Source organism: Nothobranchius furzeri, chromosome 15 (assembly GCF_043380555.1).
Source record: "Nothobranchius furzeri strain GRZ-AD chromosome 15, NfurGRZ-RIMD1, whole genome shotgun sequence".
Lineage (NCBI taxonomy): Eukaryota > Metazoa > Chordata > Actinopteri > Cyprinodontiformes > Nothobranchiidae > Nothobranchius > Nothobranchius furzeri.
This window is the reverse complement of record NC_091755.1, coordinates 31,195,527-31,221,939: the sequence shown is the minus strand read 5'-3', so window position 1 is coordinate 31,221,939 and position 26,413 is coordinate 31,195,527. Positions and strand designations below refer to the sequence as shown.

The 26,413-nt window shown below is 43.0% G+C and overlaps 2 protein-coding genes across 4 annotated transcripts in view; both read right to left on the bottom strand.

Moving 5' to 3' along the window:
- Nucleotides 1-667: 667 nt before the first annotated feature.
- LOC139061545 (kazrin-A-like) lies at nt 668-8,358 on the bottom strand. Its single transcript, XM_070544674.1, has 8 exons — nt 7,045-8,358; nt 4,372-4,580; nt 4,148-4,266; nt 3,259-3,490; nt 3,044-3,145; nt 2,191-2,357; nt 1,597-1,738; nt 668-1,464 (listed from the first exon to the last, which is right to left on the bottom strand). Exons 1-8 carry the CDS (start codon nt 7,046-7,048, stop codon nt 1,306-1,308), a joined length of 1,134 nt encoding a protein of 377 aa, XP_070400775.1. The 5' UTR covers nt 7,049-8,358; the 3' UTR covers nt 668-1,305.
- Nucleotides 8,359-9,850: 1,492 nt separating this feature from the next.
- Nucleotides 9,851-26,413, bottom strand: part of LOC107390709 (kazrin) — a 226,607-nt gene continuing 210,044 nt past the window's right edge. Inside the window, exons 6-12 of one of the 3 annotated variants that reach the window (XM_054746359.2) lie at nt 17,913-18,049; nt 17,389-17,559; nt 15,683-15,766; nt 14,403-14,592; nt 13,188-13,324; nt 12,716-12,839; nt 9,851-12,302 (exon numbers count right to left, since the gene is read on the bottom strand). In XM_054746359.2, the coding sequence (XP_054602334.2) occupies nt 12,268-12,302; nt 12,716-12,839; nt 13,188-13,324; nt 14,403-14,592; nt 15,683-15,766; nt 17,389-17,559; nt 17,913-18,049 (878 nt within the window). In that variant the 3' untranslated portion in view covers nt 9,851-12,267. Of the gene's footprint in view, nt 12,840-13,187; nt 13,325-14,402; nt 14,593-15,682; nt 15,767-17,388; nt 17,560-17,912; nt 18,050-26,413 lie in introns of all 3 variants that reach the window. The other 2 variants (XM_015967571.3, XM_015967572.3) reach the window with 2 other exon arrangements.

The window sequence follows — 26,413 nt, the reverse complement described above, 5'->3', positions numbered from 1 at the left end:
CAATTTATTTTACTCAGTAACTGATATGATTTAAAATGTAGAGAATTACAATTCTTTTTTAAAAACTTACTCAAGTAAAAGTACAGATTTTTAAAACAACTTAAAAAGTATAAATATACAAAAAGCTACTCAATTACAGTAACGTGAGTAAATGTAATTCGTTACTTTCCACCTCTGAGAGGAAGTGCTTTCACAATGCTAAATTTGGACATTTATCCCTCTGGAGGCAGGCGTTGCAGATTGCAACAGTTAAAACCTACCCACCTGGTTACTCCACATACGTATTTCATGAGCATTTTTTTAACTCAGAAGTACCCCTGAAGGACGTAGTTGTTCGTCTTTTTATCAGAACTTATTTTGAGCCTGAGAGTGTTAAGTCATTATCTGTCTCGCAAAGGGCAAATAAACTTTTTTTTTAATTAATTATTTTATTTGAAGTGACACAGCTTTATTTTTTCTTCTGGTTTTTCCTCACCACCTGACTAGCTGATGAATTTAGAGTTTGTTTAAATGTGTTTCTGTGTAACAGTTCCTCTTGCATAACTTCCTACAGAAGCATACAGCTGCAACCACTAAAAGCTTTTGTCTAAATCCAGATGTGGTTCTTTCAGGTGTTTATTTCTTGTTGACATATTATTTTTGGGAGAAAAATATATGATTTCTGCAATTATATTTGAAATATCTTTATTGTATCAAAATCACATTCTTTCATTTCCACAAACGTCCATCCAATTTCTTTTCAGTGGTGATCCTCTGTCAGCGCCTAATGCTTTTTTTTTTTTGCTCCACAGTATGAAACTCCAGATGAGCTACATTGTTATTCCGCACACGACAGTAAGATGAAAAAAGGACATCAAATATAAACATGAACATTTCAAATCTGATTGGTTCTCTTTTCTTTTTTCTTCCCCGTTTTTTCTTTGAAACACTGGAGACAGGAGACGAGATTTAGCAAAGACAAAAACTGAATGGCACAAAAGCACTAAATCACATGAACCTTGTAATTTAAAGAGTCTTTTTCAGGTTTTACTGGTCACAGTGACTAGTCTACAAAAACAAGTTCAAACACATCATTTCGATTTAAAAATAATTTAGATTAAATCTGTCCTCTTTTGGGTTTGACACTTTAGGGGAGGACAATTCTAAACAGCAAAATATCACATGTGCCCTGTTCATTCTGGAAGCTTATAAAAACCAAAATTGTTGTACAAAGTGCAGTCTGACCTTTAAAGGCTCAGAAAATACAGTCTATGTTCAGATTTCACGAGTAATGCAAACATTTTTGTTGCTTCAGATAATTCAGCTTCACACGTTGGTGACCTCGATGCTGGAGTAACCATGGATCGGACTTCTCTCAGCTCTGGTTGGAGTGTGGTCTCGAACTTCCCGAGGTAGGGAGCCATAGTTGCTGTGGCAACTCAGGTCCCGCCCATTACGATTTTTGGGGCTGAACCCTGATGGAGGCTGTAACAAAAACCTACTTATTGCAAAAACACTCAAACCAGGCAATTTTATTTGGTTTACGTGCTGTTACAGGAAAAACATAAATCAAATCTAAACGCAGGCTAAGATCATGTCAACGCGGTCATTTCGTACCTTGACAGCTCTCCTCCTCAGTGAACCCTCGTCATCGGTGAGTCGGCTGTTTGAGCTGGGCGGCCTACTCAGGGAATTCTGGCGAAGCAGGGCTGGCGGAGTTCCTAAACCTAAACGCTCATAGTCCATTTTGGCATCCGTTCTATAAGGAAGAACAGGAAAGTTAGCATTTTGAGGACCACGGCTGTGTTGGGCATTTGTATGATGGAAGTCTCTATTTCACATATATTTCTATATAGAGACTCAGCAACCTTGTAGCCTGGAGAACCAAGCTGTTGCACATTCTGATTGTGTATTTTGTAGTGCTAACAAAAAGAACAAAGGACCGAGCACACATCCCTGGGGGACTTCCCAATAAGATAAAATGTGATTTTAACCATCATAGTCTGTCATCTTCCTGACAGGAAATCCAATTATTTATGTAACTGTTTGCTGATTTCCAGACAAGAGATGTTAAGCACAAGTGCTAGTTAATAAACTACAATGAAACAACGGATCGGTAGCAGGGGCAGTAGGTTATCTACTCTCATGACCTGTCAAACACCTCCGTGTTTTTTATTTTACTCTGGTTTGTAAGTGGACTTTTCCTCTCACCTAACTGAGTCAAGTAGCGTCTTCATCTCCTCATCAAGGTGCCTCCGGACCATGTGTTTGCTGCCAGGAATCCCCAGCGCTGTTGCCATGGCGTCAGTGTTAAACGTGGGATCAAGCACAATGACGGCTCCATGAATCCCACTGTGTAGGAGATTGTCGGCAAATTCCTGGACACACGAATTGAAAAATGAGCTGTCTACTATCTCCTCTAATTAGTTTTCTTTGGCCTGTATGCTCTGAAAAGGAAATCACTTCAATTTGAATCACACACACACACACACACACACACACACACACACACACACACACACACACACACACACACACACACACACACACACATATATTGTTTCAAGCATTCATATCAGTGCCATCTATCTTTATGGTCAGTGAAACAGGGAAAATTAAATGTGCGACCTGAACAAGGAGGTTATAACCAGCTAGTGCCTGTTTGATGAAAAGTAACAAAGGCCGATTTTTCACTCTGCTCTTTATCTAATTATGTTGACACGGTTGACACACAAAGCCACAAGTCAAAACAAACACCACCATTGACCTACGTGATAAAGAGACTTTTACGCAAGTTGAATAATGAAGATCGACTCTCTCCCGTCTGCCTTCATTCCTGGGTTTCTATGCGTGACAGTGTGAGGGTTCTGTTTCTCCACCTTGCCACATATGAAATTACTGCTATGTTCTCCTAATCAGTTCCACTTTCGATGTTGTCAATCTAGGAGTCAACAGTCTGATGGTTCATCAAAGGTTAATCCTTAACAATGTTTTAACTCAACCTCAAGATGTTGTTTAGTGTGTCTGAGCTACTGCTTCGATGTGCTCCGTCTTCCTGTCCTACCTTGAGGTCAACATCTCGGATCCATTTTATGACCCGATGGGATGTCCACACCAACGGATCCTCATTCTGATGCTCACACTGAATCCGGCGAGTCTGCAACACCTGAAATATTCCAAAACAACATCTCTCTCTCAACTTCTTCGGCACGTTTACAGTCAACATCCACACACTCAGATGAATTCACAGCAAAAGCCACTTTTATTTTATTAACTCACCTCTTTGTCAAAGCTGAGAAGTTGCAGCAGTTCAATGCCCAGCAGAAGGCTGACCTGGTGGAACTTCTTGGTGATGTTGAGGTAACGTTCTAAGTCATGGCGTGTTAGGGAGTTCAGCATGCGTCCATCCACAAGATGAGTGTGAAAAGCCTGAGAGTACTGAGGCAATCCAACATCACTCAACCAGGCTTTGGCTACCCAGTGGTGGTCCAGATCTCCAGCCTTCGACAGCCTGCAGACAAATGGGTCCTTCACTATATATATATATATATATATATATATATATATATATATATATATATATATATATATACATATATATATATATATATATTGGGTTGCCTGAATCTAATTAACGTTGCTACATCTTGCCTTAAATAATGGACAACTGCTTTACTTGACATGCAGTTTCTCACTTGTAGATAATTTTAGAGGAAGTTTTGGTAATGTTTCCTTTTACAGTCCCCTAATTACAAAGTACTTACATGTTAATTACATAGGAAGTAAAAGTTTATTAATGTTTCAGAGTTCTCAAACAGTTATTACCATGTAACACAGGTTCAATTCTAGTTTTTATTTTATCAATCATTCCCAGTAAATACTGCTTTTCACAATAATTATACTGTTTTATAATTATACACTTTAATTACACAATAATACACTTTATCTTATTATGTAATTACCATGTAAGTACTTAGCAATTAGGGGACTGTAAAAGAAAGTGTTACCTAAGTTTTTATTTTTTCTTATTGGCCATACCACTGTGTTTTTGAGACTTAACCTTTGACAAATTTAAGCTTTTACATTAATTCACCAGCAGATGGCTGTCTTACACCACTAACACATCACTACAGTTTCTACAAAATAATTTATTTTATGTCTTTCTCACTCTTTCCCATTTTCAGCATCTCTGTAGTCTTCAATAGCCAGGCGGAGCTTTCGGCGGTGCATCACACTGCTGACGCCCAAACCCAGCTCCAGGTCTTCATCCGTTAGTCCAAGTAAAACCTTAAGAATAGAAAAAGGTTGAGAATCATAGTTTTTAAATTCAATCAAAAATATATAATGAAGGATATTGGTTTTTATTGCATTAGAGAAGCAGCTTGGCCGTACCCTTCCACTTTTAACATTTTCTGAGCAGGTCCGGATGTACATGGGCATCGCCATGACAACCTCCAGCCAGGCCTGCACTGTACCCGCTCTCCACTGAGACATGTGAGTCGTCCTGGCCAGCTCCACCTGCTGGAGGCGATCCAGCTGGTCCTCCGACCCGTCTGACAGGCTGAGGCTGCGGCGCGTGGGGCTGGAAAGGTTGTCTGAGTCTGGGTGGGTGAGGGGATGAGGCAGATACGGGTGACGTGGGTGAGGTTGTGAGTGAAGGTAGATGTGGAAGTGAATTTAGTGGTAAGCTTGTTTCTACAGTTTGATCACAAGTTTGTGGTTATGACTTGTGACATAGACAAAGATGCAGCTATTAGAAGTCCATTAGAGCAGCGCTGCTGTTAGAAAATGCTAAATTTATTCATATGTTTGTTACTTATTTTTATTTTTATTTACCTCACCTTATCAAATTTAGGCATCGCACATGCAACAGGCATCAATAGATTATGGGATGGAGCCTCCACAAACTGTTTTAACTCAAAGGACGCCACAACTAATAAAGCACCCACAAAAATCTAGGTTACACGTCCAAACTTTGTTTTAAGGGTTTAAAATCCCGGACGAGCCCCCAAGATAATCTTACCTGTTACAACATTATGATAATTCCAACTTTTGCTGTGAATAATGTCAGGAGACTAAACTCACAGTTAACGCACACCTTTTTACCAACAGATGGCAACCTCTGTACAATATTTGAATCAGCAGTTTGTTGCCATGCATTATTTTATTTTAAAATTCTAATTACACACTCTCACAGCTACCAGACTCCTCCAAAGCCTTTTGAAAACTCCACTTTAACACCAACCTCACAGTAAAGCTGGTGTGAGAATGTGTTGTTTCTTTAGGTTGTTTTATGTCTGAGCATTAGTCGCAGCCATCAAGGCTACAATGCCGAGGATGCTGGGAAGCTATTGAGTCTCAGATAAAAGCATCCATCTGAAAGCTCAGTCATAATGGACTACGCTGAATCTTCGTCCTTGCTAGCTTCAGCTCTAACAGCGTGATTTTGCTATTTTAGTGAAAACATACAGATGTCACACTGAGCAATGCTCTCTGTCTGACACGTTCACTTTGAAATTTCACTTAAAGCCTCAAATGAGGCTTTGAAAAATAAAAAATGGATGGGTTCTTTTGCAGCTCCTTCCTGATAAGAGGTGACTGTGCAGCTTGTAGTTTGGAAGACTTTGCTGTGAATTTATTCCAAATGGGATTCACAAATAGTTGGTTCCTAATAAAAAAAAATCTTTATCTACGTTTGGTTTTTTATCTTGGGCTAGATGCTTTTATGCGCCCTTCTAAGAGCAGAACATAAAATAGTTTCCAGGTACTCTCTCAGAGTAATTTATGCTCGGTTACACAAACAAGCTTGGGAATGAACTACCCTTTTCCAAATACAAAGGCTGTGTTATAAACTTGACCAAAGAAAACTGACTCAAAGCTGAGTGGGTTGGAAGGGTGAGCGTCATGGGAGGACTAATATATATATATACATCTTTCTTTTCAATTCAGCCAATAAGTATATTTTTCTCAATAAGGCACTTTTTTTTTGTTTTGTTGTGTTCTAAGGGAAACAGCATTCTTCCTGCAGACCCATCATTCACACCATTGTTCTTCCTTTTTCAGATTCATGAGCAAGAGCAAACAGTGCAAAAATGTCATTTTCATTATCCAAACCATCAACAAATAAATATTTTTAATTGTTTGCCTGTTCCATCATAAAGCCTCACAATGGTCTTCATGATCAGAAATGGAGAGGGTTTATTTTTTAATAAGAAATTTTGGTTTGGTAGGTAAAGATTATAAAAACAACTCTGACTACTTTTATTGTCAGCATTAGTTAAAAACATGTTTCATTTGCCTATGTTGATCATCTTTTGCCAATTGTTGAAATGTTCATTAATAAATAACTTGTTTTTTCTGCATAGTGTCATTGACACAACTAGAAAAGTTGATTATGTGTTCATAGCTTCAGTTAAGGTGTTACTTATGAATAAAAATTCTCCAATTGCATCATTCAGTGTAAATATACTAGAGAGAATTTGCTGATTCACCTTAAATGGTTTGTATATTGAGAAAATGCAGTACAGTAAAATTAGCAGATTTTCTAATGATAATTAAACACTACAGGTTGTCCACCCTCTGTTTGTGCTAAGCTAGGCTAACCAAAACGAGGTCTGAAAAACAGTACCTACAGTACCTCCTAACAGTTATTTAATCATGTAGAAATATGAATAAAACATGGTAATGTTGTGTTGGTGCCATTGCTGAACTACTAATCTAGAATTATTAAGAAGACCAAAGAATGTGTCAAATCCTGACTTGACACAGGAAGTTAAGTGGAAGTTGAGCCCAAAACAAATCGAATGCCCCCTAGGGGATAATTCCAGTAAAAATTTTAGTAAAAAAGTGAAATATTTTCTAAAACGCAAAATTAAAGGTGTGTGTCACTGAAAATTAATTATTTTAATTATTATTTCTGATTATAATTTGTCACTCTGAGTTTTCCATGCAGGCTGAACATGAAAATAATCTCCTTTCTATCTCCTGCATTTGCATCTGCAACTTTTGAATTTAAAAATCTTGACAGATCTACGTCACACTGTCACTTAACATTCATGGACTCACCCATTTTGGTTTGCAACAGGGAAGGCTGTCGTTGATTTAGCGTCCAGGAAACAGCAGAGGATATCTCGGCTAGTAGAATCTAAATGTTAGCATTCGCAACTCCACAACACAGAAGTACACCCACCTAAAGGATTATTAGGAACACCTGTTCAACTTCTCCTTAATGCAATTATCTAATCAACCAATCACATGACAGTTGCTTCAATGTATTTAGGGGTGTGGTCCTGGTCAAGACAATCTCCTGAACTCCAAACTGAATGTCAGAAAGTGGAAGAAAGGTGATTTAAGCTATTTTGAGAGTGGCATGGCTGCTGGTGCCAGACGGGCCAGTCTGAGTATTTCACAATCTGCTCAGTTACTGGGATTTTCACACACAACCATTTCTAGGGTTTACAAAGAATGGTGTGAAAAGGGAAAAACATCCCGTATGCGGCAGTCCTGTGGGCAAAAATGCCTTGTTGATGCTAGAGGTCAGAGGAGAATGGGCCGACTGATTCAAGCTAATGGAGGAGCAACTTTGACTGAAATAACCACTCATTACAATCGAGGAATGCATCAAAGCGTTTGTGAAGCCACAACACGCACAACCTTGAGGCGGATGGGCTACAACAGCAGAAGACCCCACCGTGTACCACTCATCTCCACTACAAATAGGAAAAAGAGGCTACAATTTGCACCAGCTCACCAAAATTGGACATTTGAAGACTGGAAAAATGTTGTCTGGTGTGATGAGTCTCGACTTCTGTTGAGACATTCAAATGGTAGAGTCAGAATTTGGCGTAAACAGAAGGAGAACATGGACACATCATGCCTTGTTACCACTGTGCAGGCTGGTGATGGTGGTGTAATGGTGTGGGGGATGTTTTCTTGGCACACTTTATGCCCTTTATTGCCAACTGGGCATGGTTTAAATGCCACGGGCATCCTGAGCATTGTTTCTGACCATGTCCATCCTTTCATGACCACCATGTACCCATCCTCTGATGGCTACTTCCATAAGGATAATGCACCATGTCATAATGCTCCAATCATTTCAAACTGGTTTCTTGAACATGACAATGAGTTCACTGTACTACAACGGCCCTCACAGTCACCAGATCTCAACCCGATAGAGCATCTTTGGGATGTGGTGGAACGGGAGCTTCGTGCCCTGGATGTGCATCCCACAAATCTCCATCAACTGCAAGATGCTGTCCTATCAATATGGGCCAACATTTCTAAAGAATGCTTTCAGCACCTTGTTCAATCAATGCCACATAGAATTAAGGCAGTTCTGAAGGTGAAAGTGGGTCAAACACTGTATTAGTGTGAGGTTCCTAATAATCCTTTAGGTGAGTGTATTTCAGGTTTGTTTTATTTGTGGAGATAAAACATCAACATTGCAAAGCAAATAGAGTCAGTGGAAGAATGCTGTTGTTAGCCAATCTGTCTTGATCTGTCCAAATATCAGTGGATAAGGCTCCAAAACCTGCCATCTGAAGGTACCACTAGCTGACTTGTACTTCCTGAAACAGGCGCATCTGACCGATAGAGTTGCACATCCACAAGAAGGAGATGCCAATCAAAGAAGAAAGAAAATATCATTTCTATAGAGAATATTCAGAGAATACCTCTCAGTTCCCAGACGCACCTCTGTCAGCTAAGCACACTAACCTAGCTTTAATGCTAACTCAACTTGCGTTGAAATAGTAACAGTCTGTAAACTCCAAGCTAACTGTGAAAGAGAAGGGAGGGGAACAAAAATGGATTCATCTTTTTTGTACTGGAAATAAGCGATTAGCCTAGTGTTCAACTTTACGCTACGTCAGACAATCGTTTTAGCCCGTTGTAGCATTAGCTGGGGTAAGATACACTCACAAATGCCAGATTCATGCAGGTTTTAGATGTTTCTCTGTTTAAACAATACCGATTTGATTAAAACAAGTGATTAGCAGTGACTGCAGAGCCCAATTGAAGGCTTAGAGGATGTGTCTGAGCATGAATGTGTCAAAAACATTACTTGCCCGTTAGCACTAAAAAGCCATATGTGTGCATGCACGGTACGATGTGTGGCTTTTAGTTCCTTCCAAAAGTGGTGGGGGCTATAGCTATTCAAAATCTCCTGCTCCTTTCCTTGGTGATGTCATGCTACAGACCCCAGCTTTAGTAAAATACCATAATTGTGTGGAAGTGAGTATGCAGGACTTTCAGGTCTTTGCTTCTTTGTATGAGAAAAAGGATATAAAGGAAAATTTTCCAAACCAGCACTTTTTTTTGTGTATTTCCCAAGAATGAAACTCAACTTGAAGAAGTGCCAGAAGTGAGATCAGTTTGTGATGTTTGAGTTAGAAGGCACCTGCCAACACAGTTTGCAACCCAGCACAGTTTTATCTTAAAGCAGCTTGAACTTGTGTGCCCTGTTCTGAGTCTGATCTTCATCTTTTTGGGTCGCTCCGCTGTGTTGAGAGTGTGACGGAGGTTTGACAGGAGGAGGTCATGTTAGGGGTTAGTGGTCACATCAGTATAGACTATTATTGACACCAAGTGCTGACACATAGATCTGTCTCAGCTCTCTGATGTGGCCTCACCTTCCCTTTTTGTTTTTCTTACAGATTTCTGAGTTCAGCTTAACATTTTATGGGATTTAAAGGAGCTTTTTGGTGAGAAAGAGCGATGATGAGGCCATTCAGAGGCTACAGTCCTCTCACAGGAGGCTGGACAAAACTACGTATGTTAAAGGGACAAATCATGTTTACAATCAAAACACCACAATGAGCACTGATGCAACACACAAAAAATAACTATAGGAAAAGAGAGGACAGCCACGTGAAAAGCAATATTTATTTTATTTTAAAATAATCTTTTGTCATTTAACTTCTGACCGTAACTTTGTTGCCATGCCTTAAAAAGTTTCTACTTCTAAACATCTCAGGGCTTCGGAGCAGAAGTCCTCCACTGAGGCCTACATCTTCGACTTTAAATAAAACTCTTTAATAATAATATTTATAATATTCATTATTTTCTGCAACATTATCTCATTTACAAAAAAAATTGAAATATTCATGGCAAATAAACAAAAGAGCGTGGCTCAAAAATAAGAAATAAGACGATGTGGTTCTTTTGATGTGTCGCTTCCCCATGAGCCGAATTAAGCTGGTTAAATGAAAACGTTTATAAATGACAATAAATGGTAAATATATGACCTAGCTGATGGATACATGGTGATTTTTTAAAGAATTAAAATCCTGTGATTTAACAAAAAGCTCAAAGAGTCACCTCGCTGCATTTCTGCCTTCTCTTGATGAACATCGTTGGCGTAATTGGACACTTCTTTGGGTTTTCGCGACGATGATGAACGTGTTAGTTCAACATCAGGAGGAGAAAAGCTTTCCAGTGGGGTCGGTGCAGACTCAAACTCAATCCAGGATGACAACAATCCAGTGTGTACAGACATTCTTTTGCTTAAAGAAAGGAACGCTATTAACCTTTGGCACAAAGTTAATTGCTTTTTTTTTTCTTTTGTCCCCGAGGTGGATTTAAACAGTGCACGAGAATTTCTGGTGAGCCGAAAAAGCTTTGCCCTTACGTGATTAGAGCGGTCAGACCCTGATTTTTAACATTCAGAGGTGAAAATGTTAAATTGCTTCATATATTCACCTCTTAATTATGTTTCTGGTCATCGTTTAAAATGACCCTAATTCCAAAGGTGTGTAAAAGTCACGACCGGGGGGTTTAGATCTATTTTCTTATTTCAGACAGACTTCTGGGGATTTAACTCTACCTCCAGCAGCTTTTTGGGGGGAGTATTAATATAATGATCGCTGCAAGCATCAATAAGATTGTGCAGAAAGAAATGAGGACAAAGCTTCATGAATAAGTGGAATAATTATCCGTAGATTCAAAGCTTGGTCTCCTTAGTGACTTTTGCAGATCTTTAATATTTCAAATGTAATTTTGCATGACAATTTTGCCTCGCAGGTGCAGATTAAAATTAATCTGCAGCTGGTGCTGGACGGAATTCTCCTCAAGTTAATCAAAGCAACAAAAACTAAAGGTGCTGGTGAAGGTTCTCAGTCATCCAGCTCATGGTGATCCAAAGGGGTCTTAAATGAAGACAACTGGACTCTTGGTTTCTTGGAGACTTTTTGCTTCTCATCTAAGGAGCTTTGTCAATTCTGATTGGAACATGGGAGGGCCGATCTTTTAAACTGTTAGCCTGGTGTTAGCCGTGAACTGGACCAGATTCTTGCTTTGCAAACTTTGGTCTAGGAACGTTCCATTGGAACCTCCGCAGCCCCTAGCAGCATTCTGGCTGGCCAATCGCATCTCTCTAAAGGGGTTTCAATCCTATAGAGCGCTGTGATTGGTCCACAGTGGTGAGCCAATCACAGCGATCGTTCATTGTCCACTAGCATGTTGAGATAATTTGAAAGACAACGGTAGAACCCGACCCACGACCGAGAGCCGTCAATGGCGTGTTGCCGGGCTAAATAATATATTTGCCAGGCTAGTCTGTTTTTACTTAAGGAGCTGAAACTACCTATGAATATCAGGAGGTAGAGAGGAGGGGTATTCACACGTAGTTTCAGTTCGTTAAGCAACAACAGAAAGCTACAGCTTAAAAGCTTGACTCTCCCATATTCCTATTCAGAATTGACAAAGCTCCTTGGATGAGAAGCGACACATCTTCATGAAACCAAAGAAGTCCAGTTGGTTTTATTTATAACTCTTTTAGACAAACAAAAGGTGACATGAGGAAATCGGATCCTTTAAAGTTGTAGGAATCATGAACTGACCTCTCTTTTTTACCCACATTCTTAACATACGTTCTGTTTTAGGTAGGGTAGAATTCAGCATGCATTTGCAAACTGAAACCACGTGCATGCATGTCACATGTTAGGTATGCATCTTCTATCTGAGCAGATAGAAACCACAGTTCTTGCATTTCCTGTTGGGCTTCATTGTTCAAAGCATACAGCGCTGCTTCTTTAAGGCCTTTGAGGACACGTAAATGAGCGCCTCTTCACTTGAAGACCAAATTGATGGTGGAATTGAGGAGTCTGCATGTCGCCTACAGGAAACTGTTCTCGTCGTGGTAGTGTGGGAGGGAAGGGAGGTGCACCAGGCAGGACGATAAACAGGGAGGGATTTTAGAGGTGTGAGGGGAGTGCATGTCAAAAATAACAAAAAAGGGGCATTCGGGACGTGGAGACATTTACACGCAAAAGTGCACAACATGTGTTGTTATTTACAAGTACAGCAGTCCTTCAAGTTTCCAGCTGAACGAAAACAACAACAAAAAAAAGAGAACATTCAGAAGATGAGATAACACAGCAGTTTGGGAGAGCAGGTGGAACAAGTCCGTGTTGTTGCCGTGTTTCCCTCTCCATGCTATTTACAGGACTGTACATACACAAGTGCATTTACCTGTTAAGGTTTACATCTCAGCAAAACAAAACCAAGTCCTGACACGGCTGCTGACCACGGGTAACACACGCACGTGCACACTGTCACGCACACACACCTACAAGTATGCGTGCAGGTGAGACTACACAGGCACACGTAATGTTTTATCTGTACACTCATTCTCCCGTAAGAATGAGCCCAATGTCGTCCTCTGATAAGTGCTCTTCAGGTGGTGTGCTTTACCAGTCTGCATCCTCCTCTATGTAATAATCAGGTGTTGAAGTACCATCAAACAGGCCCGGGTCCATGGACTTGCGCTGCTTTCCCCGGGCAAAGACGCGCGACAGCGAGCCCAGCCCCATCTTCTCTTTCTTCTTCTTACGCTTTGCCTCCTCCAGATCTTCTAGGGACTGGTGGGAGAAAAGAGGGAGAGGGCCAGCAGAGGAAAATAAATGATGAATAGATGATCAAAAAAGAACAGAGCGATGCAAGAGCGGAGAAGTCAGTGATGGGGTGCGTAGAGGGCCATAAGCATCAGAGGACGTCACAACACAAAGGGGAAGTGATGCGTCTCATGCTGCCAGGCACGCACTTAGCCAACAACCACCGCAGGATTTCTCAGAGTTTCAAATCGTGAGTTTGGAGTGAGAACATGGAAGACAGCGAGGGGTCAAATGTGAACTCAGCTGGAAGGATGGTGACAGGAAACCACAGCAGGGCGGGCAGCAGTAGCTACAAAGGAGGTGGGCAGCTCTTACGTTGCAGAGGGAATGAGTCCGGTGCCGAGGCGAGTTGATGTCGCTGGGCGTGGATGAGCGATCCCCCTCCATCGCCGAGGCATCAGAGATGATGGAGGGCTGGCGCGAGTGGCACGGGCTCACCCGCACAGCTGCCACTAGATAGGATGAGAAGGGAGAGAGGTCATGGCTCGTTTCTGTCTTCAGAGATTTGGACGAAACCTGATCTGCCTCAGTATTGGCATGACACCCTAACATAAAAAAACGAGTAAAAAAATCAAACTAACAAAGATGTAAATGTCGTTGCAAGCAGCTGCAGTTGCTAAGCAACAGTGAAAACAGCTTCACAGAGGTTGAGGGAGTGTGTGCTCATACTGACGGGACTGACTCAGAAAGCTTTGCAATTTGGAGTTTGTGACTGTTCACACGTTTTTCTTTCATTCTGTGACTTTCTCCAGATGTTTCTAATTAGTTAGCAAACGATGCGAGAGCCTGAAGCTGCCCTTAAGAAAATTCTCCAGGACTGGACGGATTTGTATTCTGAACGCTGTGAGAGCATTTCCCTTTGAAGATGCTAGATTGCATCAAAATTACACAAAATTTAGTCTAATTTCTGAATGTGTACAGGAAAAGGAAAAGAAGCTTTTGTGTGTGAGGGATTCTTGTTTTTGTACTGTGCATCTGAAACAACACCGGTCACACAGCAGGTGCTGAATGTCAGAAATGTCGCCCCATTTCGTTGAAGGGCTGCTTGGCTGCATAATGCAGGTCTATTTTCTATCTGTGTGACGACACGATTCAAACCGACTGAGCAACAAAAAGAAAGTGCCAGCTGTATGTGAAATGTGGTTTTATTTTGTATTTTTAGACAAACGTCTGCATGTCAGATGAGCGTTGCGACAGGAGGTGCCGCTTCCTCCTTCGACTCCTGCGATGAACGTCAGTCAGAAGGTAGCAGCTTCGGTTCAGGAGTGGAAACGAGGAGCGGGACTGAAAATGTTGAGTCACAACCCCCCAAAAAAGTATCTAAAGTAAATGTTGCAGGGTTTTCTTTTCCCCTTAGACTAACTCACAATCACAGCTTCACATGCAACGTTCACCAAAGGAGGAAAAACAGAGCGCATGGCATCATCATACTGAGCTGATGGGACGACTGGATGTGTGTAAAGCAGCTGTGTGTGAGCATGCAGGGTAAGCCATCAGTCTGTGTACAGGACGGGGGTGGGACTCGGGTACCTTGTCGGTCAATAGGATGCACTGAGTGGACATAGAGGGTCTGCTGACTCTGTCGGATGGCAGCAGTCAGAGGAAGATCAGCCTGCATCACCCATTCCTGGTTGTTGCCGTTGACGACCGCCTCCGTCGGCATGGCCAAGGAGTGACGCTTGGGCACGCCCTTTGTCAGGGTGGCTAATGACTGCTTGGCCTTAAGACGAAAAACAGAAACATGCACTCAGCTAGATTCCTGTGATTTGGATCGTCCTTCCTAAACAGTTTCAAGGAAAATCAATTTTTATTTTATGTTGCACACTATCGTCTAGAACTCCTGCATCCTCTGTCTTATTTCTTGTTCAGCTTTTTGTTTAAAATCCCTCTCTCTCTCTCTCACTCTGGAGCTGACAAAACAAATAATTAGGTATATATAAAAAAATAAGAAGTGGTAGCATGTCTGGAGGAGGCGTCTATTGCCATGGGGGTGAAGTTGGTGATGTGTAAAAACAGAGAATCTGAAAATAATTAAGCCATTCTATAACTTGAATGAATACATTTACTCCGAGGTGCCTTTCAGCAGCAACAATAAGCTGCTGGAGCCTTGGGAGGTGTGCTTATTCTGTGTTTAAAATGTTCCTTGTTTTGCTCTTCATGGTTCTGTGTTTTCTGATTAGCTCTGACATGTTGCTGTTTTAAATTGCTAGAAACATTGCTATTGTACAAATCTTATTATCATGCTAAGCGCAGACAGACGGGCTGCAATTCACCTGCACAATCAGCTTTGCCACAATCACGTCTACTTACCGGCAGCCAAACCATTACCAGCCACAGTCTTTGACATGCAAAACACAACACAGTCACAAATCTTCGAGGTAATTAGGTGTTGCAGTGTTGATGTTGAAATTTTTACCCCAAAACGGTTCTAATTAGATCAAAAAACACATTCAGACCAATCACGGCGGGAATCGCTTTGGGATTGCTGATGTAAGGATTACCGGGATCAGTGAGGAGTGGTTTGGGATTAGTGAAAAGGAAAAAACGTGCAATTTGAGGAGGGGGAGACTTCCCAAAACACACACACACACACACACACACACACACACACACACACACACACACACACACACACACACACACACACACACACACACACACACACACACACAGACACACACACACACACACACACACAGACACACACACACACACACACACACACACAATTAGGCCACAGGTAAGAGACAATTCTGAAGGAGTTTCAGGGTCAAGAAAGGTCAGATTTTCAAACTGGGGGCCTGTCTTACCGCCATGACCCTAGGAGAGGGGTCCCTGTCCTCAAGCCGTTCAAACACTCGGAACTCCAATCTCTGATTGACACAGTTACTCATCTGGGGGGGGTTGAAGACAGGAGGAACGGCTGGGCATTTAAAAGCTTATATGTTTGAATTACATGTCGTATGCACACATAAATAGGCAATCACATAGTAGAAATCCTAAAATAATAAAAATAATATCTCTGAGTTCATCTTAGAGTGAGAGGTACTTTTTCATTCATTCATATTAGAGCCACCGATGATCAAAGTGCACAAAAATTAACTAATGGCTTTCAACCATCTAAGTGGTCTGGTGGTAGAGTGTCTGCCTTGAGACTAGGAGATCGGGGTAGAAATCCTGGTCGGGTCATACCAAAGACTTTCAATGGGAACCAATGCCTCCCTTACACTCGGCTTTAAGGGGTTGGATTGGGGGGTTAAACCACCAGATAGTTCCTGAGCGCGGCCACAGCTGCAGCTTACCCCTTCCCATGGGGATGGATCAAATACGGAGAAGAGTTTCACCAGTGTGTGATGACCAATGTACGGTGGCCATCTGGTGACACTGAGGAAAAAATAAGTAACGCATGGCCACGAGATATTAATGCGTTCAAACGAGATACTGATCTTCCCTCAATGTCACCAGACCGGCACCGTACTAATGGCACTTCTGCTTTAATGAATAAAAAATCTGATAATGGAAGAAAAAAGTAAAAGTTACTTAGGTTGGAGTAAAAAACTTGTTTTAAATAAAGTTTAATTATAAAAAAAAAAACAGAAGTGTGTGTAAAATATGAGCTGTCAGACTTTTCGTCCCAGAGTTCAGATCTAAATCTCTTTTAAAAGCAAGATTGATTATACTCAGATTTGTCCCTTCTTGCTCTAACAAAAACAGCTATTGGTTTCTTTAGCAGTTACCCAGAAAAGAAAAGTATGGTAAAACTTTAAAAAATGAACATTAAAATGTAAAAACCATGCTAAAAATTCCTTTTACTTCAGACCAACTTTTTCAGTGTTTGATTGAATCAAAAGTAAAGTATTCTTGCAAGAATTCGTCATATTTTTGTTTGTGATTTTTGCTTCACATCCTAGACTCTCTTAAGTGTTTAAAGGGGACATAGTATGACTTATTTTCTATTGTCAATACAGAACATGTTCATGATTGTTCATTATTTCCACCAAATCCCAAAATTTCTATTCTTTATAGTTTCAGTCCCTGTCTGATTGAGACGCTTCAGGGCTCTGTCACTCTAAGATAACAGGTTAGAGCTGGGCAGGCCCATCCATCCCCGGCCCAGGCTGCTATAAGCTGAAAAGCTCCGATATCCGGAAGGAACTAACCTTAACCCGCCAGCAGCAGGTTTCCTGTGCACTTAGGAGGTGGTTCTATGCTGTTTTTCCATTTATGACATCACAAATGGGGAGTTTTTGAAATGGCTTGTTTTAGGCACATATTTCCTAAAATCAAACATCCATAGAAGACAAATAAACATTTTTTTTCATGTTTGGAGTGTTTATGGAGGCAGTAGAGGCCCGATTGACCACAGAAAAGGATGAACACGGTGAATTTTGCAGAATATTTCCCCTTTAAAGTATAAAACCCCAAACTTTTCTATGCATCCTACAACTCAGCTTGAAAGCGTGTTGCGTTTTGACCTGCCTGACTCTGCCACCTCCCATGTGCCTTTCAGTCTCACCATTGCGAGTTCTGCCTCCAGCTCCTTGATGCGGTTCTCTTTGAGTTCGAGCTGTGAACGCAGCATCCCCGTGTGCTCGGTGGCTTCCTTGGTCTGCCGTCGCAGGTCCCACTTTTCTCTTTCCAGCAGGTCTTTCTCCTTAGCCAGAGCCTTTACTGCATCCTCGCTCTCCTAGCAGACACACACATCCTGATGAATTTGTTCACAAGTGGGACCTAAAAAGCTGCAGTGTGGTGAACAGGAACACTAGTTCTGTTTAAATTAGTTGCTTCCCCCACGGCTACATTTGAGATGAAACAATGCCTCCATTTGTCAGGTCCAGCAACCTCTTATAACCTGCTTCAAAGGTAATGTCACAGATGATGAAACGTGCTTTTCAAAATCCTTAAGCTATAACAGAACAGAGTTACACACAACTAAACATCTAATCTTCTTGCATCCAAAGACTGCAGTAAGAGAAGCAGAGGTCGTGCACGTTTTCTGTACGTGTCTACTCCTGTCTGTGTGAACGAGGGCCGCCATACTTTTCTGTGCTGCTCGTAGTTGCGTATGAAGTCACGAAGCTGCTCTTCTCGGCTTTCCAGTGTGGCGTAAAGTTGCTGCATCTGATTCACCAGGTCAGCTTTCTCCGCCTTGAGACGCTTACGATCTGACTTCATGGCTGCAAGAGAGGTGGGGACAAAGTGGAGAGGAGTCAAGTTTTAGCGGGTTAGGTCATAAAAAAAATACTCGTCTGAAAGAGCATCTACAGAAGTTAAAGTTACTGAACCTCTACTTCTCTTATGTAAAACTGTCTGTTTCAGTGTTTGAAGCGGTCAAATGATGACTTCTTAAGTTATGGTTCTATGCTCAATGCCAAACGTATTATGAAGTTTATTGAACTAAATCCCTCGCACATGAAGCAATTACTGCAGTTTCTGTCTAAGCTTTTTCAGTACCTTACAGAATGAGCCATTTCAGGGCTCTGTCACTTTAAGAAAACAAGATGCTGGGTTTCCTCCAGAAAACTCGCTAAGCCCGGCTGACCGTGAGAGCAGGAGGGTGAACACGGATTGCTTCGCTATGCATTGTCCGTGACAGCGAGGGAGGGGTGGGACGCTCGGGCTGGCGGGGGGCTGGAATTGGCCACGCCCACTCATCTCCTGCTTGAACCGCTAAAGGCAGACAGGCTCTGATATCCACGAGAGGCTAGCAGTAGAGTCGCTGCTCCTCCAGCAGCAGTTCTCTCTTAAACATCAGAGGTGGTTTCCTTTTGTGACATCACAAATGAGGACTTTTTTAAACGTCTTCTTTTAGACACTTCGTCTTCGTCTTCGTCTTCCTCCGCTTATCCGGGTCCGGGTCCGGGTCGCGGGGGCAGCATCCCAATTAGGGAGCTCCAGGCCGTCCTCTCCCCGGCCTTGTCCACCAGCTCCTCTGGCAGGACCCCAAGGCGTTCCCGGACCAGATTGGAGATGTAACCTCTCCAACGTGTCCTGGGTCGACCCGGGGGCCTTCTGCCGGCAGGACATGCCCGAAACACCTCCCCAGGGAGGCGTCCAGGAGGCATCCTGACCAGATGCCCAAACCACCTCAACTGGCTCCTTTCGATCCGGAGGAGCATCGGTTCTACTCCGAGTCCCTCCCGAATGTCCAAGCTCCTCACCCTATCTCTAAGGCTGAGCCCGGCCACCCTACGGGTGAAACTCATTTCGGCCGCTTGTATCCGCGATATCGTTCTTTCGGTCATTACCCAAAGCTCATGACCATAGATGAGGATTGGGACGTAGATCGACCGGTAAATCGAGAGCCTGGCTTTCTGGCTCAGCTCCCTCTTCCCCACGACAGATCGGCTCAGCGTCCGCATCACTGCAGACGCCGAACCAATCCGCCTGTCGATCTCCCGATCCCTTCTACCCTCACTCGTGAACAAGACCCCGAGATACTTAAACTCCTCCACTTGAGGTAGGACCTCTCCCCCGACCCGGAGGTGGCAAGCCACCCTTTTCCGGTCGAGAACCATGGTCTCAGATTTGGAGGTGCTGATCCTCATCCCAGCCGCTTCACATTCGGCCGCGAACCTACCCAGCAAGAGCTGAAGGTCAGAGCTGGATGAAGCTTGGAGGACCACATCATCCGCAAAAAGCAGAGACGAGATTCTCCTGCCACCAAACTCGACACACTCCACACCACGGCTGCGTCTAGAAATTCTGTCCATAAAAGTGATGAACAGAACCGGTGACAAAGGGCAGCCCTGGCGGAGTCCAACCCTCACTGGGAACAGGTCCGACTTACTACCGGCTATGCGGACCAAACTCACGCTCCTCTGGTAAAGGGACTGAATGGCCCTTAACAGAAAGCCACCCACCCCATACTCCTGGAGCGTCCCCCACAGGGTGCCCCTGGGGACACGGTCATAAGCCTTCTCCAAATCCACAAAGCACATGTGGATTGGTTGGGCAAACTCCCATGCCCCCTCCATCACCCTTGCAAGGGTACAGAGCTGGTCCACAGTTCCACGGCCAGGACGAAAACCACATTGCTCCTCCTCTATCTGAGATTCAACTATCGATCGGACCCTCCTCTCCAGTACCTTGGCGTAGACCTTTCCAGGGAGGCTGAGGAGTGTGATCCCCCTATAGTTGGAACACACCCTCAGGTCACCCTTCTTAAAGATGGGGACCACCACCCCGGTCTGCCACTCCCTAGGAACTGCCCCCGATGACCACGCAATGTTGTAGAGACGTGTCAACCATGACAGCCCTACAACATCCATAGCCTTGAGATACCCAGGACGAACCTCATCCGCCCCCGGGGCTCCGCCGCTGTGTAGTTGTTTGACTACCTCAGCAACTTCTGCCCCCGAGATCGGACAGTCCATCCCCAGGCCTCCCAGCTCTGGTTCCTCCTCGGAATGCGCATTGGTGGGATTGAGGAGCTCCTCAAAGTATTCCTTCCACCGTCCGACTATAGCCTCAGTTGACGTCAGCAGCTCCCCATCCCCACTGTAAACAGTGTGAGCGAGTTGCTGCCTTCCTCTCCTGAGGCGCCGGACAGTTTGCCAGAACCTCTTTGGAGCCGATCGATAGTCTTTCTCCATGGCCTCACCAAACTCCTCCCACGCCCGAGATTTTGCCTCGGCAACTGCCACTGCTGCACCCCGCTTGGCTATCCGGTACCTGTCTGCTGCCTCCGGAGACCCACAGACCAGCCACGCCCTGTAGGCCTCCTTCTTCAGCCTGACGGCTCCCCGAACCTCTGGTGTCCACCAGCGGGTACGGGGGTTGCCACCACGACTGGCACCGGCCACCTTACGACCACAGCTAGCAACAGCCGCCTCGACAATCGCAGAGTGGAACAAGGCCCACTCGGACTCAATGTCCCCCACTGCTCTCGGGACGTGGTCAAAGCTCTGCCGGAGGTGGGAGTTGAAGACCGTCTTGACAGGTTCTTCTGCCAGACGTTCCCAGCAGACCCTCACTATGCGTTTGGGTCTGCCAGGTCTATGCTGCATGTTCCCTTGCCATCTGATCCAACTCACCACCAGGTGGTGATCAGTTGACAGCTCCGCCCCTCTCTTCACTTGGGTGTCCAAAACATACGGCCGCAGGTCAGATGATACGACTACAAAATCTATCATCGACCTGTGACCTAGGCTGCCCTGGTACCAAGTGTACCGGTGGGCATCCTTATGTTCGAACAAGGTGTTCGTTATGGCCAAACTGCGGCTTGCACAGAAGTCCAATAACAAAACACCGCTCGAGTTCAGATTAGGTGGGCCGTTCCTCCCAATCACACCCCTCCAGGTCAAGCTGTCATTGCCCACGTGAGCATTGAAGTCCCCCAGCAGGACAATGGAGTCCCCTGATGGAGCACTATCTAGCACTCGTCCCAGGGACTCCAAAAAGGGTGGGTACTCTGAACTGGTATTTGGCCCATAAGCACAAACAACAGTCAGGACCCGTTCCCCGACCCGAAGGCGCAAGGAAGCTACCCTCTTGTCCCCCGGGGTAAACCCCAACACACAGGCAGAGAGTCTCGGGGCTAACAAAAAGCCAACCCCAGCCCTCCGCTTACCCTCTTTTAGACACATAATTCCTAAAACCAAGCACTGGCAGGAAATGAATGAAGTGTTTACAGAGGCAGTAAAGACCCACATGGCAGTACAAAAGGATGTAAAAGGCGATTTTTGCAAAAAAAAAATTAAAATACAAAGGATCCTTTATTAAATGTCCTCCATTGCAGGACAGCATGGTTTCTCATTCACTTAAAAATATAATAATGTTGAAATCATGACATAATTGATCTAAATGCATTAATAATTTTCATGGTTCAGCTGCATGTTCTGATGTCCACTAACATGAGATTTTTAAATTATAAAAGAATACAGACAACAATGTTTGCAGGATCTCCAAATCCAACTAATGAGGAAATAAATTGAACTCAACAAAACAAAAGGGAAACCATTTTTCTTGGTAGTCCATTTTTACCCAACAAAGTCATGTTTTATTAAAAATGTGCAGATACCTTGACATTAGTTTGCATCATACACTGTACAAAAAACGTATTTCCTTCTGCAAAACAGCAAGTGTATTAATGGCCATCAACTATGAAACGTTTGAGTCAAAACATTAACTACACCTGCTGTTGCTGGTCTAACATTGCTTGGCTGCATGCTGATAAGGAGATGATTCACACATGAACCCGTCTGTCAGTCTTCCTTGTGTCTCATTTCTTAAGAAGCAGAAACTCGCTTTTCATCTATCTTCCTGCCACACGCTGCCTGTAATCCTCTGGCTCGGCACCCACACATCACGATAAAGAATACAGTCCACAGCGGTTATTTAGATAAGTGCTAATTTTCTCTCCTCAGCTGTGTTTCTTGCTCCACTGTTTGCCAGACATTTACTTTACACGCAAAACAGTGGTGTGAAAAACTATTTGCCCCCTTCCTGATTTCTTATTCTTTTGCATGTTTGTCACACAAAATGTTTCTGATCATCAAACACATTTAACCATTAGTCAGAGATAACACAAGTAAACACAAAATGCAGTTTTGAAATGATGGTTTTTATTATTTAGAGAGAACAAAATCTAAACCTACATCGCCCTGTGTGAAAAAGTAATTGCCCCCTGAACCTAATAACTGGTTGGGCCTCCCTTAGCAGCAATAACTGCAGTCAAGAGTTTGCGATAACTTGCTACGAGTCTTTCACAGCGCTCTGGAGGAATTTTGGCCCACTCATCTTTGAAGAAATTGTTGTAATTCAGCTTTATTTGAGGGTTTTCTAGCACGAACCGCCTTTTCAAGGTCATGCCATAGCATCTCAATAGGATTCAGGTCAGGACTTTGACTAGGCCACTCCAAAGTCTTCATTTTGTTGTTCTTCAGCAATGCAGAGGAGGAATTGCTGCTGTGTTTTGGGTCATTGTTCTGCTGCAGCACCCAAGATCGCTCCAGCTTTAGTTGACGAACAGATGGCCGGACATTCTCCTTCAGGATGTTTTGGTAGACAGTAGAATTCATGGTTCCATTTATCACAGCAAGCCTTCCAGTTCCTGAAGCAGCAGAACAACCCCAGACCATCACACTACCACCACCATATTTTACTATTGGTATGATTTTGTCTGAAATGCTGTGTTACTTCTACGCCAGATGTAACGGGACATTTGCCTTCCAAAAAGTTCAACTTTTGTCTCATCAGTCCACAAGGTATTTCCCCAAAAGTCTTGGCAATCATTGAGATGTCTTTTAGCAAAATTGAGACGAGCCCTAAAGTTCTTTTTGCTTAACAGTGGTTTGCGCCTTGAAAATCTGCCATGCAGGCCATTTTTGCCCAGTCTCTTTCTTATGGTGGAGTCGTGAACACTGACCTTAACTGAGACAAGTGAGGCCTGCAGGTCTTTAGAAGTTGTCCTGGGGTCTTTTGTGACCTCTCGGATGAGTTGTGTCTGCACTCTTGGGGTAATTTTGGTCGGCTGCCCACTCCTGGGAAGGTTCACCACTGTTCCATGTTGTTGCCGTTTGTGGATAATGGCTCTCACTGTGGTTCGCTGGAGTCCCAAAGCTTTAGAAATGGCTTCATAACCTTTACCAGACTGATAGATCTCAATTACTTTTGTTCTCATTTGTTCTTGAATTTCTTTGGATCTTATGTTCATGTTAATGTATTTAGCAGACACTTTTGTCCAAAGCGGCTTACAAGTGATAATCAGCATGTTGCCCTTGAGGCTAACAGCAACAATAACAACAACAACTTGACATCAATCATGGAGAGTAGGGAACAAGGAGTGGACAGTTGAGAGGGGGGGACGGGTGCAGGGAGGGTGCTAGTTTAGAAGATGCTCTCTGAAGAGCAGGGTCTTCAGGAGTTTCTTGAAAATTGAAAAGGAAGCCCCTGTTCTGGTAGTGCTTGGTAGGTCATTCCACATTTGTGGAACAATGCCTGAGAAGAGTCTGGATTGTCCTGAGCGTGGTGTAGGCACTGCTAGCCGACGATCCCGTGGTGACTGGAGCGGCCGGGCTGAGACGTAAGCCTTTGCAAGAGGATTCAGGTAGATGGGAGCCGTACCATCTTGGATCTTGGCACGAAGTCTAGCTTTTGAGGTGCTTTTGGTCTACTTCTCTGTGTCAGGCAGCTCGTATTTAAGTGATTTCTTGATTGAAATAGGTGTGGCAATAATCAGGTTTGGGGGTGGCTACAGAAATTGAACTCAGGTGTGAAACACCACAGTTAGGTTATTTTTTAACAAGGGGGCCAATTACTTTTTAACACAGGGCAATGTTGGTTTGGAAAAAAACAAACAAAAACCATCATTTCAAAACTGCATTTTGTGTTTACTTGTGTTATCTTTGACTAATGGTTAAATGTGTTTGATGATCAGAAACATTTTGTGTGACAAACATGCAAAAGAATAAGAAATCAGGAAGGGGGTAAATAGTTTTTCACGCCACTGTACGTCTTCTATCTAACGATGATTTATTTTTATCTCATGTTTGTTCACCTGTCTTCTGCTCAAGTTTCACAACAGCTTCTTAACAGTAAAGACTTGTTTTGTTTACAGTTCTCCTTTTCTACCCTCTTTCACCATTTCACAACAATTAATTAACTCGTACCACGATCTAGTTCATTTTGTGGTATTCACAAGCCGTGTCTGGGGATGGTGCTCAAGCGATCGTAATAAAATATTCACCCACTTCTCACTCCTTTCACTCGTTCATATCTCTTCCTTGCATTCTCTCCTACAGGTGGAATTCCTCAGCCCGAGGCATAAACAAGGCTGTGTTTTCTGGCGAGCGATGACAAAAAAAGCCCATTCCTCATTGACCAAGAGAAACAGGAAACCTCACAGCACCTGCCTGAGGAAGTGAAATGAAAGCTGTCTTTGAAACGAGCCAACAACTCTGCTGCCTGCCTCACATCCGGCACCTGCAACTGTTTGGCAACAGCAATCCTCCCGGTGTGGGATGAAGGAAAGCTCTCACTGAGAGTCTGTTGAATGATCCTTTCAGGGGAAGCCATTCACTGCTGCAAATCATTTATCTATTAGCTAACAATTAAAATTTGTCTATAAACACATTTTAAGGAACAAAGACAGGCCTAGGGCTCAGTGTTGGTATGGTACAGTGAAGAATAAAGGAGCGATGGATAAGCGTGTCACGTCTTGCTGGTGGTCATGTACCATATTATCCTTCATCAAACATGACCAGACATGGCTGTAAGGGAGCATTAACTTGAATACTCCTGTCCTACAACAGTTGTCTCCAGCCTGATCATTTATTCTGCTGTTCAGACAAACTTGAGGAACTCCTCTTGAAGCTTACTAAAAATGAACCACACCAAATTGCTTGTAGAGTTTTTTTTTACTAAAATAATTAGAACAAAGGGAAATTTGAGGTGGTTATTCATGGTTTTATTTCCTTCTGTTGAGAATATTATAATGGACTTTGGTCATGCTCAATTTGTCCAGAGCTGTTTGACACGGCAGGTTTTATTCATATTGGTATATCAAATAAATATAACTTTTTCAAAGGTGTGGTTCACTCATTTAATCGATATGTTTGCAGAGGTCTCTAGTAGGAATGAACACCTTGTAAGTCATATTCTGGGGAAAAAAAGCACTGGTGTGCCTGTTTTGGGAACTAGAAGTGAGCCACATCAGAGCTGAGCTTCAGACGGCAGGTTTTGGAGTCCTATTTCCTGATATTTGGACATTTCATCTTTGATTGGCTAACAGAAACATGACTCTACCACTGACTCTGTCTGCTCTACAATGAGGATGTTTCATCTCCACAAATAACACAAGCCTAATGGAGTTCTGCTGTGTGGTGAGTTGTTAATGCTAATAGTTAGCTTCTACTAGCAGAATTCCTGGACACTAAACTAACAACATCCTTCCTTGTCTTAAGTCAAGATGGGTGAGTCTATGAACGTTAAGTGACAGCATGGCATGGATTTGTCAGGCTTCTCTGAACAGAAGCTAATGTAGATAATTGGCGTAGAAGACTCCCCCCCCCCCCCCCCCCCCACACACACACACACACTTTCAGCATACACGTTAAACTCAGAATGGCCGATCATTTTCAAAAATAGAAAAAGTGAAACTGCTCTTTGTCAAATTCTATATACATACTTTTTTTCCCATCTCATGTAACAAAGCCTGGAGTATTGATCTTCAATAAAAGGTTATGAAGAGTGTCGTACATTTCCTTTGGTAATACTCCAGCCACTGAAAAGCCTGTGATTGATGTTAATGATTTTTTTCTGTTATAATAAAGCTGCCAGCATGTTAAAATGGGAAGAAAAAAGCTTATGGTTTGTTGAATTGTGAACAATGGCATGTAAATTACTAATAAACAATAAAGAAATATGTGTCCAGTTACCCTAACCCTATCTTCATTTTTACCTGCACAGTTAACTTTCAAAGAGGAACAGGATGTGATATGTTGCAGTAGTTTCCAAAGTTGGGGTCGGGCCCCCTGTGTGGGTCACCAAGAACTACACGGGGGATCCTGAGATGATTTCTAGAAACCAAACAAAATAGA

Bases quoted from the DNA above. Each gene is read 5' to 3' on its own strand.
- LOC139061545 (XM_070544674.1), bottom strand. The intron at 1,739-2,190 runs GTGAGAGGAAAA...TCTTCCTTATAG, and splicing joins ACGCTACTTGACTCAGTTAG to AACGGATGCCAAAATGGACT. The intron at 1,465-1,596 runs GTACGAAATGAC...TTTTTGTTACAG, and splicing joins TGAGGAGGAGAGCTGTCAAG to CCTCCATCAGGGTTCAGCCC.